This window comes from Ischnura elegans, chromosome 3 (genome assembly GCF_921293095.1).
Source record: "Ischnura elegans chromosome 3, ioIscEleg1.1, whole genome shotgun sequence".
In the NCBI taxonomy this organism is placed as follows: domain Eukaryota; kingdom Metazoa; phylum Arthropoda; class Insecta; order Odonata; family Coenagrionidae; genus Ischnura; species Ischnura elegans.
The window spans coordinates 27,931,463-27,946,303 of NC_060248.1; the positions used below are offsets into that span (position 1 = coordinate 27,931,463).

Below are 14,841 nucleotides of genomic sequence, written 5' to 3' on the forward strand. Positions count from 1 at the left end.
AGAGAGAAAAGAGAACCGATTGAGGACATAGAGGACAAAGGAGACGAAGATCTGATGCAGTAGGATGCAAGTGCATTCTAATTGCAGGCCCAACACGGAAAGAGGCATAAAATAAAACTGCGAAAGGCTTGGGAAGTGAAATAAGGCAGAGAATAATAACTTTCTTCCCAATTCTCTCCTCCAACATCAGTGAGTGCAGAATACGATAAAAATACTTTGAATAAAACCGTAGCATTCTAGGTTCAAGATATTTTTCACAGAGAATTAAACATAAACAACTTCACGGTAGAATTAAACAATATTTCTGTTGGCCCGCCCCGCGTGGTGTCCCCCCATAGAGGGGGAGATAACTGAAAACCAAATAGAATACACTACCGTGAATATTCATCAATCTTCTTTACCCATTATCCCCCTCATGTTCACCGAAAATGTTTCCGCGCGTCCATTTCCTCTAAGCCCTTCCGAGCATCAACTTGCCCCACGGAGCCGCGCACTTGGCTCACACCAAGATTCGGCCCAGCAAGTGAGAGAGGGAGATGAAACGATTCAGGCAGAGGACGGGGGATCCGAGGATGCAGGTGCATCTCAATCGCAGGCATGGAGCGCGCGCGAAACACTCGACAATTCTCCTCTCCTCTCATTTGTTACGGAATCGAATGAAGAAATAAAACTCGCGACGAAGTAATTACTTCACACGGATCCGCCGGATTTGCTCGCGCATCCCCGCCAATACTCAAGCCGAAGGGATTCGCGCTCACATCCTGGCCAAACGACAACGAAGAAACGATGGAAAGGAACAAGTGGGATAATTACCTCAGGGCGACTGATTACACCGGGCAAAGCCGACCACGAGAGAGAAGAGCCCAGGGAGTAGCGCTGTTTAAAGTCTCGCAGTCTTTTAAGTCTTGCAGCGAAAAATAATCGTGTCATTCCAGAAAAATCCAACATGCAGTCGAGTATTCGGTCCCCTCCCCGTTAACTTAAAGGGGGCGGAACATTTAAAATTCTACAAATTTTGCATTAGCACTTGCTCCCCTCACGCTGGTAATAATAACACTTCACACATAAACGAGTGATTGGTGACATGTGGCTAAAAATTTAACTGCGCAAGTAAAAAAAGCGAAGGCATAAAAAAGCGGAGAAGAAATTGATATTATATTCCTACAGTCAACAATTGAAGTAGAAGATATGCTGAAAAAAACAGTGGTGCTGTGCGTTTCAACTTTTGAAAATGAAAAATATCTTATACTTTTCTCGCTACAAACAGGAAAATTGGTAGAGGGAAATTAACGAAGTCACTAAACGCAAAAGGTTAGATAAAAATCAAAGGGCGACCGAAAAATTGCCTTTCTACGCGTGCTGATTGCGGTTATTTAAGCGAAAGCGCTACGTTTCTTTAAAAAAAAAAGTCATTAAGTAAAAGAGCAGTTTTATAACAATTTGTTCACGAAATATTTGAATCACGAGGAAGAGTACGGATATTTCCGCAGATTTCTTCGAGTCAAGCATGACTATAGCAATCAAGGGAGGGTAATTCCCTTTGAAGGTTGCTTAAGAGTCATCTGGCACCATAGTGAACTAAGAACAGGAAAATAAGACGAAATTATAAATTTACAAAAAATGTTTTGGACAAACATTCACTTAAAATTCAGGAGTGTTCAGATTCTACTATGGCAAAAAGAAAGCCAATTCCAGCAAAATGCGTCAATTTAGGAAGAGAACCACTTTCGCCATGCATCTGAATGAAGCCGGCCAATGTAATGCCGGGACTTACTTCGTTTTTCACATCCCGCAAGCACATTCCTCGCGTTGAGTCGTCACTATTGGGCAGGAGCCGCAAAACCAATTACTACGCATTTGAATGAATGGCAATTTACTCCGTTCCTTTTTTACTCCTGCTCACTATTGGCTTTTTAATGTCAGATGGACGCAATCACGGCCCTGATTGACCCGCAAGGACATTTGTACTTCACAAAGCTTTATTTTCCGGAGGCAGATAGCAATACCGGCCAGCGCATTCCTGTCGACAGCTTTACATTTGAATATTAAATGAAGTGCATCGGCTTGGTTTTTTTCCGATCTCGCTGCTGCAAGGGGCCCGTCGTGTGCATTCCAACCGCTTGGAGGCGCGGGAGAGGGGAAGGAAAGTAGTCGCGGAGGGAACGGTGGGAAGAAATAGCAAATGGGTGAATGGGCGGATTCAGACGCCAATTTGGAAGTATAGCTAATATTCAATCCATGATTCAAATTAATTAATTCATAATCTTCCGGTAGAATTTTTTCTATTAATTTTACATTCAACTTTTTTGTAGCGATCAAGAAGGAAAAGGGGTCAAAGAATAACAGAGAAATGAATCAACGGGCATAAGATAGAGGAAATTTGAGAACTGAAATATAACCATAATAGTTTTCCGATATGAAGGAATGAAGTTAATTTTGCATTGATATCCAGATCACCACTTCTTCCAAGGAGATGATTCGGTATGTTATCCGTAGGTGACATTAAAGATAAAACTACCAAGCAAATAATCTTATTCCCATGAATTCGATTGGAATTGTCTCCTTTCTCACCCCCTAGCTCCTTCACTGCCCGGGCCGCGAGGTGGCAAGGACTGGGCAGGAGGATAATAGGTTGATTGGTTGGAGATCACCTACCAAGGGATGTCCTGCGCCACAGCTCTTAACATGCCGACACACTCCTCCTCCTCCTCCCCCACAGATGTCCACCGATGGACCGGAAACTGCCATCTCCCGAAATGCCTCCACTTCCGCCCCCGGTGGGAAGGGGCGGGCATGACCCACATCGCAGCCACGACGACCCGCTCCCCCGCCTCCCATTTGGGCCACTGCCCTCGTGCCCACTCACACATCGACACTCTCTCAGATCGATAAATATCGATAATGGGAAATCAATGGAGAAGGTGGGGCCGCCGCGACCGGATGGAGGAATGGAAAGAGGAGGACTGGTGAGGGGCAGGGATTGGTGTGAGAGTAAGGAGCCAGAGAGGGGAGGAAGAAGAGCATATTTCTTGAAAAAGGAAGGATTCCCTCCTGAAACGCCACAGCAATCAAATAAACAGAGAAACAACTAAATGATAGCATTCTTTCCGGAGCAACGAAAGTTTATTTTAAAAACTTTCGCCACAAGATATCCTGCAAATTCTGTGCCGTGCCTTGAACGGTAATAGTGAGTTAGGAACAATATTCGGACATCCACCAGTAAGGAAAGATGTCACCAGATGCCATAAGATTGGAATGTCACAACATAGGACCTTGAAAAAAAAACTAGGAACATACGATGGAGCTTTTCCTCGATCAACGGTTTAATTTGGCACCGGTAGAGGGCCAATGGAAAAAGAGCCAGAATAAAAGATTGCTTGCACTCTATCAGGTAAAAGCACCCTCTACTTCCTATAAACTCATAGTCAAACACACTTCTAACATTGCTATGGAGGTTGTACTATTGTCATTACTACATGCTACTTACTATAATAAAGGGGATCAAAATCTCAGATCTTCAGCCGCACGTGGGAGGAAAGAGGGGAGAGACAGGGTGGCTTGGAAGGAAATATCGTGGCGGAGAGAGAGGGTATAGTGGTTTGGGAAAGGGATGAAGAAAGGCCCGACCTCACTATGGGGTGAGATGTGAAAAATCGAAGCGTAGGATGTGGGAAATGGTGGATTTACGGCTCGGCTAAGAGGGGTGGGCCATGGTTTGGCCGTCTCCAGGGAGAAGGCGGGTTTAGGAATACTTATAGACGTCCGAAGCGCCGAAAGTAATGGCGGAAAGGTGGGAGGGCAGGGCGGCGGCGGTCGTTCACTCCCCCGACGGCGGCACCGACCCTTTTCCCGACCAACTGGCCGCTTAAATCTCAGCCGCACGGAGAGTGACGACCGGGCGACTTCAACAGGCGGCGGAAACTTCATCAAGCGGAACTGGCCGAGAGTGCAGGGAGTACGGAATTCTTGAAAAAATTACACGTCACAACTTCCTCACATTCTTATCACCGCAATTACGTAATTGGGTGGGATATTTTTTATGCCTTGGACCTATTATATGCCTCCAATGAAAATCTAAAAAACTTAACTTAATGAGGTAACATAGATAATTAATTTTAATTTATCATTACGGAAAAGCGCAAATAACAGATTTTGAATCACTTCCATAGAAAGAGCAAACTTAGTGCATGTCCACAGTAATTTTATTTGGTACGACGCGTTTCAGCGACCTTACTTCGCTATCATCAGGTACAAAATGCCATGGCATGCCCATGGCATTTTGTACCTGATGATAGCGAAGTAAGGTCGCTGAAACGCGTCGTACCAAATAAAATTACTGTGGACATGCACTAAGTTTGCTCTTCATTTACCATTGTATCATTATGTTCCACAACATCTCGCCGAACACCGTTGAATACATCCATAGAAAGGAAATATAAATGTAAAATGTACATTACGAAAACTGCTTGAACAGCTTGAAATATTTAATGCGTTCAAACGCCACTTCAAATAATTTAAAGACCGAAAAATATCTCAGCGTGCCATTTTGAAGTAGTAAATTTGAAAACATTGAGTTTCCTTCATACTTCAAAGTATTTGAGCACAAGTAAAAACAAAAACGCAGCTTACTAATTTTGGATACAAAAATCCATTGGACTAGGCTGGTGTAACTCGAAATAAGCGCTAGTAGCATTTCTCGTACTTTGACTAATTGCTATCACGCTCCTTATGCCCAATTTTAACAATCCGTCCCCACAAAACAAGAGTCACAAGACTTACTCCATCAGCATTCCTCAATGAAACAAATAAACCCACGTATTTACACGCGTCTTAATTTGCCTTCCATGAATTAGCATCTTCCGTCGGGAGTCAGCTTCATGTATTCCAACAAAGACTAGCCCCCGGACACAAATCCACGGTAGAGAGAGAGATATAAATGTAAAATACACTTACGATATTTCTCCAAACGGTGCGAAAGCCTCCCGCAAAGTTTGCGTCTCAATCTCTGGACTCAGGTCTCCGACGAATATATGGTAATGCTCTGTAAAGAGAGAGAGAGAGAGAAAAGGAGTAATTAAAATCAAGGGAACACTTTACATTCCAGCATTAAATCAGTCACCAGCACACGCACACAAACGAAGGACACGGCCAACCCTTCAAGGGAAAATTCAGAAAGGCGGAGGGCTCGCGTCTCTTATTTAAACATGAGGAATGGACATCGGGGGTGGGGGGAGGGATGGGAATGAGAGGTAAGAGGTGGGGGAGCTAGATCTAATAAACAGTGAACGCGTTGCTAAGGAAAAATACTGGTGCCAACATCACAGCCTGCGACTCTTAAGTTCCAAATCGTGAGGGTTTTTCCTCCCAGGCCACTGGCGTCACACGATGCAACTGTAAACGCCTACAAGGAGCAGCATGTGACTTTGCTTAATTCATTTAAATAAGAGCAATGAGGGTATTTCAAGTTTCAAAAAATAAAAGTTGAAAATAATGGAATGGGAATAAAAGTAAAGGAATGCAATTTTATTTAATACTTTTTATAATTTAATACTGGATTAAAACAGGAGATTATTAACCAAGACGGTTACTAACACGCATGAGTAGAAAGCATGTGAAAATATTTAGTGTAACGACAAAAGCGAGGGTTGATGCAGGGGCCAAAGGCCACTACATATATAGGAAGGACGTATATGATGTAAGGGGTGCTTGAGAACACAGGAGAGAGGCGCATGGGGCCATAAATCAGTCAGGAGAGCCTGGTATTAAGAGCGGATGGGATTTGGGCCATGAGCATTGTGCTAACACTGATAATCTAATTTACGCCGCAGCCTACAAAATATCCGCCAACTCATGGATCGATCCTGATTTACAAGGGCCACTGAGAAGCTTACGTTTACGTATGAAATATATGTGCGCTAGCGGACCCACAATTACGGTGCGGTGATGACGATGATGGGAGGATTTACATATCCACGGATATATGGGACGCAATAATCTAAGAATATTAAAATAATTATTAAGATACATAATATAATAAGTACAAAGATATGTACTACAAAAAATAACTTGTTACCGCACGTTCTTCATTGATTTAAGAAAATAAACTCCACATTAATCATGAGCTATATCATTTTCTATAAAGAAACAATTCCAGATAGAAAATTAATCACGACTAAAATGCACAAATAGGAGAGCGGAGGGCTGGCGGAGAATACAGAAGGCTTAATATCTTAAAAAATAAATACAAGGTTTGCTCTTACAACAGCATCTGTTTTGGCCAAGCCTTGCCAATGTGCGGAAACCTTAAAATTCTTGTGTATGAACTGACCTCAGTAGGTACAAAAAACGGTAGTTATTTTCTTAAGAGGAGATTGTGCGTAGAGAGTAATGCCTGCTACACTTTAAGAGAAAATCTTCGAGCAAGGGTGGAGGCACAACTGAAACAAGATTAAAAAGACATAAGGAAACTCGTGCACTAGCTGCATTCAACTTTAAATTTGGAGGGAGAAATCACTCACTTTGTAATTACACACGGCACTTGGTATTAGGGATAATTCATTCCAATTTAACACAATTATGCAATGCAAAACAAGGGTATGCACTGCGACCTGAAAATTCTTCTTTTTCTTATTCTTATCATTATTATTTTATACGATAATAAACGATTAAGGTAGTTTCACATGAAACACGTCACACCAATTTTAATAATCACCCCCAACTACTCTAAAAAAATTTCTTATTATTATTATTATACCTAAAAATATATAAATAAGCCACATAAAAATGAGGAATACAAATATGTAGTTGGAAAATGGATGGTGAATTCATTGATAGGAAATTATCTGCAGCGCACTCGGATTGTTGAGTACATTCCATCCAATCTCAGACGGTAATAACCAAAGCGACTAATAGTCTCTTCCCTCCAATTGATAAGCAGCTATTATCTAGCAAGGGACGATGACACTTTTTAAGTAATTACAGCGTGAAAAGACATGTGTCTTTAATGAACACAGCCACGACTCCATGCGTCCTCACAAACAATGCATAAATGCAGTCCTCGCATGCATACTTCCCCACGAAATATTCATCAGAAATCCACCCACGCAATCAATTTCCTCAAACTTGAGATTCTAGAGCCCATACAAGCCCGCGGAGACGATTCTCAATTACGGCGTGCCTCCAGCCGCGAGCGCGATCCCCGTGACAAAGGCAACCGCGAGTAGTTAAACGACAAATGAATGTACTCGTCCCAAAAGCACCCACTACGTTCACAGCGCGAGGGGGCATAGTAAATCCTCCGCCCTTCAGAAGAGGTAAGCGTCAACAAATATGCATGCGAATACCAAAATTGGAGAGCCTAATAAATGAAAAGCATCGCCGAGACCCGAAACGAACCGTTTACAATCCCTTCCGCGTTAATTGAGATTCGAAAGGAAGCCAGCGCAAGCAGTGCTTAACAATCAAGAAATGCACTGAGGCCATGATTCTTCCTCGAGGTGGGGGGAAAGACAACGAAGACCTCAGGTGCGGAATTACGACTATAAATACCAGATCTTCGTCGGAGGCTGGCGCTTCGCATGTGATTGCGGCTGATTCTCAACCTACCACCTCTCGTAAATGTCTCAAAAGTACCTCCGGATTATACTGGAATCAGAACGTTTCACTTCATGTCTAAAAACAAACTCCAGTTTTTGTTTATAATATCTACTCCCTCACGAATTAAGGGCACATAGTCATCTATAACAGTCTGATAACGTTCAATGATGAAATAAAACGGGAAGTGTAGTGTAGCCAATAGATCGAGATATTTTAAAATGTCTCATTTATTCAATATCCTCGATAAAATTAGCAAAGAGAACAACCACAAACATTCATACCTTGGGTGGTAGAAAACCGAGATTGACAAGATTAGGAACCGTTACCTCTGGGTTAGCAGGTGAGAGCTTAGCCCGGCTGTGACAGAGGCCGGATATTTCGCGGGTAACACGAAAAAAAAGAGTATTCAACACTGAGAATCACTCGCGAATCGGTAAATCCCGTGGCTAATTACTATATCCTAAGGAAGCAAAAAATCGTCAGTGAACATTTTTTTACCACTTTCCTGGCGGTTTAGCATATAAAATTTGCAGTGAGTCACTTTGATGGGAATTATTTGGATTCATTAATGGCCCGGCATCGAAGATCTGCGTTTACATTCGTGGCCTGGCGGTGTTAGCCCCTCCCACTTCAACGAAGACTTCCCCGGAAAGGCGACACAGCCCCCCTCTCCCGACAGCCCCGGTCCTTCCGCACGAGTCTTCCTCTGCGACGAGGCGATGATGAAAGCTTTGGTAATGCTGCCACCGACACCACCCACTCACCCACCCCCAGGCCCATCCCCCATCCACCACCGGCACACACACCACCCCTGCTTTCATTACGTATTCAACGCAGCACAGCTAATGCTCCGACGGAGTGCTACAACTTCAAACGCAAGGTGACACCTTCGTCTCGCCTTCGCCTCCTCACCCCCTCCGCCTTTATGAAGGCTCCTCTCCCGTTTCAATGGTTATTCATTAATTTGATGCCGTGATAACTGTCGGGATGGCTTGCGCTTAAAAGATTCAGCAGACGAGATGGGAGGGAAAGGGATCAGACGGAGGATCTTGGCTCGTTAAGAAGATGCGGGGTGCAAGATAGATACAGGCCCGCCACCTCTCGTCCAGGTTAAAAGGGTAACAACGCCGATGAATATATTTATAACGCAGGACCTGCCGGAATAATGAACGCAGTCGGCGGAGCTCGAAAATCATCCGAGTGAAGAGAGGGCACCGCGAACGAGAGGGAATGTATTAAGACTCGTTTGCTCCAAAGGAATAATATCGCGTACCAATGCGACATAGTTATTAGTTGATGAAAAATTCCGAGGAGGAAGTCCGGAGACGAGTTTAGCGGATGAAATTTATTTTTCACGATGAATTCGGAAGAGAGACGATGGCTCTTGTAGACTACAAGTCCTAATTTCTAGTACTAAAGCAATACGGAGAAAATCGGTAATTACTGGTGACGACCTAATTTCGTGATAGTGAAAGCCACTAGCTGCCAGTACATCCATCTCAAATGATTCAAAAATGAAAATATTGCTTCTCATCTTGGACTCCCATTACTCGGCATCACATACCCTACAGCTTATACAAACATATAATTACTAAATCAGGCAAGAATCTGAAATACAATAAAATTAGTCCACTAGTTCTGAACATTTTAACGCATTCACACTATCGTACTACACATATTTCACATCACACTACACATATTATCCTCAGGGACTTCATTCCCAGATGAATATCAACACAGCGACATTGGCTCTAGTCACTTTTACCCAATTAATTGACTTTGAATTCAAAATTGACTCCGAAACAACAAAGAACATAAGTTACCAAAAACGCTCACATACGTTCAATTTTATTATAGACGACGGACAACCACAGAGCGATCGACAAGTGGATTTGAATATGAAAAAAATACGCGAGACAGTAGCGTAAAAGTATTATGGAGTCAAGATTTTTTTTCGGGAACGGAATTATAATTTGAGGATTTTTTTTAGGGCGGAAGGGGAGGTGTGCCTGGTTTAGGGTCTTGGGGGTGTGGCCAGCAGTTACGGTCTATCCTCGTGGGTTTCCGGCGGAGGAGGAAAGGAAAGAAAGAGGTTGGACTGGGGAGGAGTCAAGGGGAGGAAAATCTGCAGCGATCGATGGATAACGCACGCCGCAAGGTGGAAGACGTGTCGAATACGCGAAAGGAATCAAGGAACCACACGCCAAACCTCACAGCCGGTCACACACGAACACACACGATGACTCCTCTTGGAGAGAAAAACCGCCATTCTCTCCTAGATACTGCAGGATTCCCCCGCTTCCATGTCAACTCTCCTACTCCCTCAGATCCTACACTATCTCAGAATTTTGTCAATCGGCAACCAAAACCCGCTAGCTCTCTTCCTATGGACAGTAGAAATACAAGGAGAAACAAAGACTGCGATTACTTATCAACCTATCAAAGGACGGTTTACATGGTTTATATAAACACCCTTACCCCTGACCGCACCCATTTCCTCCAATCATCATTACATCATCATTCAACATAAGGCCTATTTCTTTTCATTTTGCCAATAAGACTCCAGCCAAAACTAACATCAACCTTTACCCTCCCAATTAAAGCTATGCGAAGATATTCCTTACGAATTTGTTTAGTGCCTTGATACCATTTCAATATTCTTAACTCTACCAAGTTCCCGTTCACCCCAAAGCCCGTAGACTCACCTTTGACCTCCACACTTCAATCACTCTCTACCTACTCGGTCCTCTCCTTACCTCCGCCCCCATTCCTTAGACATGAGCATAATTACGCACTCGCAATTAGAAACAAATTGTATTTCTCCTTGAGTATAACACGTGAGTACTGAAACCGGTCGGGGTTTACCAACAAGTTCTTCTATACCAATAAATTGGAGATTCCACAAAGTTAGCTTCCGAGCAATTTTAGATACTATGTACACTGACTTCTACCTACTTAATGAACTAGTCTCTACAATTTTTTCATCGCGTCGGTAGAGATGAGAGCTAACCCACTAAATAATCGTGTGGAAGGAGAGACGCCAACGACAAAGGAGAAAGGGGGGAGGAGGAGGAACGGTGGTTTTGGACGAGGAAGACCGGAAGAGTTTAAAAGGGACGAACATGGTATGGGATGGGGGAACGGGGGGGTAAAAAAGAATTTTCGGTGTCGCGCGACGAAATGTCCTTTTCAGCCGGCCATTATCACCAATCCCAACTCCACACGTTCGCCAGTCGCAGGACGCAATTGACGTCGCCAAAGTAATGGACCGCGCCATTTTGCGATTCAACGATTGAAAACAAAAAAAAATAATGGAGGAGAAAAATAGGGTGACGTGCGCGGAACGGAAGGAGGGAAAGAAAGGAGGGAAAGAAAAGAGACCGTGCGAAATGAAAACGTCGATTTTTCTAACCGACCCAACTATACTAGCCAGGACCTTTTTTCCCCCCCCCCCTCGTTCGCTTTTTTTGCCGCTCGCACATTTTTTCATTGAATGGGATGCATTCCGCGCATGCTAGTATTAGGGTACTCATCAATGCTCTTTCCGCGGGGGCAGACGCGTAATTGAATGCTTGGAACAAAACCACCCCCGCCGCCGCCCGCACCGACATTCACACCACTACGCTCGGCCCAATATAGGAGAGAATTGAGTGCTCCACAGTTATTTCAGGATTTAATAAACTGCCCAGACTATGCTCGAGGAGGATTTATTTAAAAGGCCTTTTTAGGCGACTAATATCTGTAAAGGGATTAACAGACCGAGTTTTTCCAGGTTTACCGGCCATTAGCGACCTGAATGCGTGATATGATACTTGATATACTTGCAGCTAAAATAACCGGGAAACTTAATTAATTAAGATACGCGATAGCGATGGTGTATATATGTCAAATGAGCGGTAAAGCAATTTTTTTACGAATGCCTTTCTTCCTCGGCAAAGGTGAGGCGTTAACGTTTAGAGAATCTGAAACATCAAAGCATTTAATAATGTTTCATTTAAGACAATACAAGAAGAAGAAAACTCATAACATAATAATTGAATAATGGGATTTAATTTAAAGAGTTACATTGGGAACGAAAGCAAATATCCACCATTGTGAAATTATTTATGGCGATACAAAGGAACGCGTAGAAAATAGTTGCAACGAATGATACGATGGCGTAATTGACCGAATTAGGCAATACATGTGAATATATACCCACAGTCTACAAAACTAAAAATATTTCCTGATTATTAATTATATTATCTTAAAAAGTGCAATTTTCAGTCTTTCTAAACTATCTTACAACTATTTGAAGGTTTTTTATCAAACTTCTCTCTCAATTTACAATGGGTACCTCCCAAAGAACTACTGCGATAAAACCAACACGAAGAAGTTATCATAAAGGCTGGAAATTATCAGTAAACGAGGCTCAGACTAGATTATTCAATAAATACTGGCTAAATAAGAACTCTGTAGAGCAGATTAGCGTCAAAATCTAAGTGAAAATAGATGTAAATCACCGGCAAAATTACATTAGGTTAGTATAGAGACGGAGAGGGCTAGAGAGGTTCAGCGTTCAATGTTTGAATGAGGGAAAGTAGTGAAGGGAAGAGTAAATGGAGTTTTTTCTCTATCCGAAGGCGACATTCCTCGCGATTTCTCAAGCGATAATGCATGGTATTTTCGCAAGGCAGGACAAGAAAACAGCTGACTGCGGAAAAACGGAAAAGGGCAAACATATTCCCCGTAAAAATATGTGAAATTCTGTTCTTCCATCGTCATGTCTAGCCTTAACTACTCTTTCCCCTAAAAAGAAAACCTCCATTTCCTCCATCCAGGGGGTCACCAGTAGCATCCTCGCAACCCTCTCCCGCAGCCCAGACGACCCCCGCCCCACCGCGCGAAGAGTGAGTGGCCGCATTTTTAACACGACACCCCCTTTCCTCCCGATGGAACGACGGCAATGCGGTCCGCCGTCCACCACCACATCGTCGTCATCATCATCGTCGTGGGGGCACTTGCATATATCCGCACTTCGGGTGCCAATGAGGGAATAATATCGTGGCGGAAGTTTTTTCGCGGCGGGTAGCAAGACGGTGTGAAATAGCCCGAGACATTCCGCTGGCCGCGGCGCCTCCGGCTGGAAGGCGTCGGCGGCACCGAGACGCCTTCGGGGACAGGAAGCAGTAGGTGTGGAAGGAGGAGGAGGAAAAAACGAAGGAGAAATGGCCAATTTTCTTCTCTCTCCTCTTCTCGGTCATTTCCACGCGGGAATGGACTCTCTCGACCTTCCTAACCTCAGTCACACTTTGGGAGCAGTAGAACCAACATTCTATGGGGCAATCTCACGCATATGAAAGGATTAAGTGGCCGTATTTATGCTCAGAAGATAGTTAAATAGCGACATTAGATAACTTCTGGAAAGATTTTCAAGGGAAAAGGACCAAATTAAAGTAAGTATGGAGAAAACAAAGAAAGTTAGATCGGAACATGAACGTACTCGGTCGCCGCTCAGCAAAAGGGAGCGTGAATTGTTTACTAGTACACTCATGGAACAGAGCAAGTTGGAAAGAATTAGATTGATTATAATAGATGAATGATTCATAAGAGAGAAAAATTAAACTCTTAGCTGGATTTAGAAACTTTATACCTTCAGAGAGAAACACTGCTTTGCCTACCTAATAAAACGGATCCCAATATTTCCGTACAGTGAAGGAGAAGAAAATGACATTATTGCAACATCCACTTCGAATGCGCTAACTTAAGAATCAACCTTGTTCCGTACACCAGTTTCACAATTACTTCGATAAAACAGACAATCCATGTGATATAAAATAACGAAAGCACTTGTCTATTTACACACTTCTTTATTACTACCGACCCAGGTTTGGGCACATGATGTTATTTTTCCCTTGAAAGTGGTTCAAGTCCGGAAATAGACAAGTGCTTTCACTGCGTTAAACATCACAGATTGCTACATAATTATGCCGGAAACTCTAGCTTTAATCCAAGTCATTCCTAAAAAAATCTCCAACACATTTTTCTCACCCCCACTAGTCCGAACATCTCGATCGCGTCTTCCGCAGCAAAAACTGCAATGACGATTCCCAGCCAGGCACGGATCGGCGAACGCCTTCACCTGCGCAACCACGCCGAAAACTTTCACCCCACCCCTCGGCCCGCTCACCCCAACCCCTCTCATCGTCTCCTTAAACAGGAGAACGTGATGTCGAGGCCATCGCGCTCCGTTCGGCGCGTTACACTATTCCCTTTCCTCTCTCCCCCACAAAATCTCCCGACGACCCCTCGGGCTCAGCCCACCAATGAAATCACGTCCGATTCTGCGAGGAGGGAAGATGATGGCGACGGCAGATACATTATGCGGGGAAGGGCGAGGGGGATGGGCTGAGGCGTGCGGCTTGCCGGGGGAGAGGGGGGGGGGGAGGGTAGTGCGCGCCTTGTGCGGGAGGACCTTCGGTTGGACGACATAGCAGCGAAGAGGTTAATTTCATCGAAAAAAAATAATGAGAAGAATAGCGGACTGGGACAAACATTAAACTTAGAAAACATTAGCTCGAATTAGTGAAGAAACTTTGCTACTTTATTAGCCGATGAACCAGCGACGGAGGAAACAAGAAAGAAATAGTCTGTAGAATAAAACAGGCAAACGGGCAATCCAAACAATACTTAAATAGATACTGGCAATATTCCATGATTATAATATTTATAGTAACTAGGTTTCAATGCCACTATATCATCTACAAGGCGATGTAGTAACATTCAAGAACTGTAAGCCGCAATAAATTTTACAATCGTGGAGAATTGCACGTATTTATTCCAATATGAAAAATATCTACTGCATCACGCTTGAATCATCGGATTATAATCCACAAAAATAAAAATGTACTCGCGGCAGAGAACTCAAACATAGAGGCGGGACAAAAATTCATAAGGTGCTATTTCTTTATGGGAGCGATGGAGCAGCATGGAAGTCAAGAGTGGAACGTTCGAAATTTTGTGTAACAAAAAATGATGAAGATCAAACAGATAGATCAGTTGAGTTTATCGGAAGTTATAAAAAGAAAAGCTGATGCTCAAAAACCAAGAGGGATCATTAGAATGAGAATTATATCTACAAAACGGTGGGATATAGAGAAGGAAGGAGAATGAATTATTTACGGAATGTGCGGAGAGGAGGAGATAAGGAAAATACCGATTAGAGGTAGAGAAGAGATAGCAAGACACTGAGCGAGCGAGGAAAGG

The 14,841-nt window shown here is 43.3% G+C and overlaps 1 protein-coding gene across 6 annotated transcripts in view; it reads right to left on the bottom strand.

Annotated features, from left to right (window-relative positions):
- Positions 1-14,841, bottom strand: part of LOC124155599 (nucleolysin TIAR-like) — a 684,526-nt gene that overhangs the window by 318,140 nt on the left and 351,545 nt on the right. For all 6 annotated transcript variants that reach the window (XM_046529563.1, XM_046529559.1, XM_046529560.1 and 3 more), the window contains exon 2: positions 4,954-5,041. In XM_046529563.1, coding sequence (XP_046385519.1) covers positions 4,954-5,041 — 88 coding nt within the window. The remainder of the gene's footprint in view (positions 1-4,953; positions 5,042-14,841) is intronic.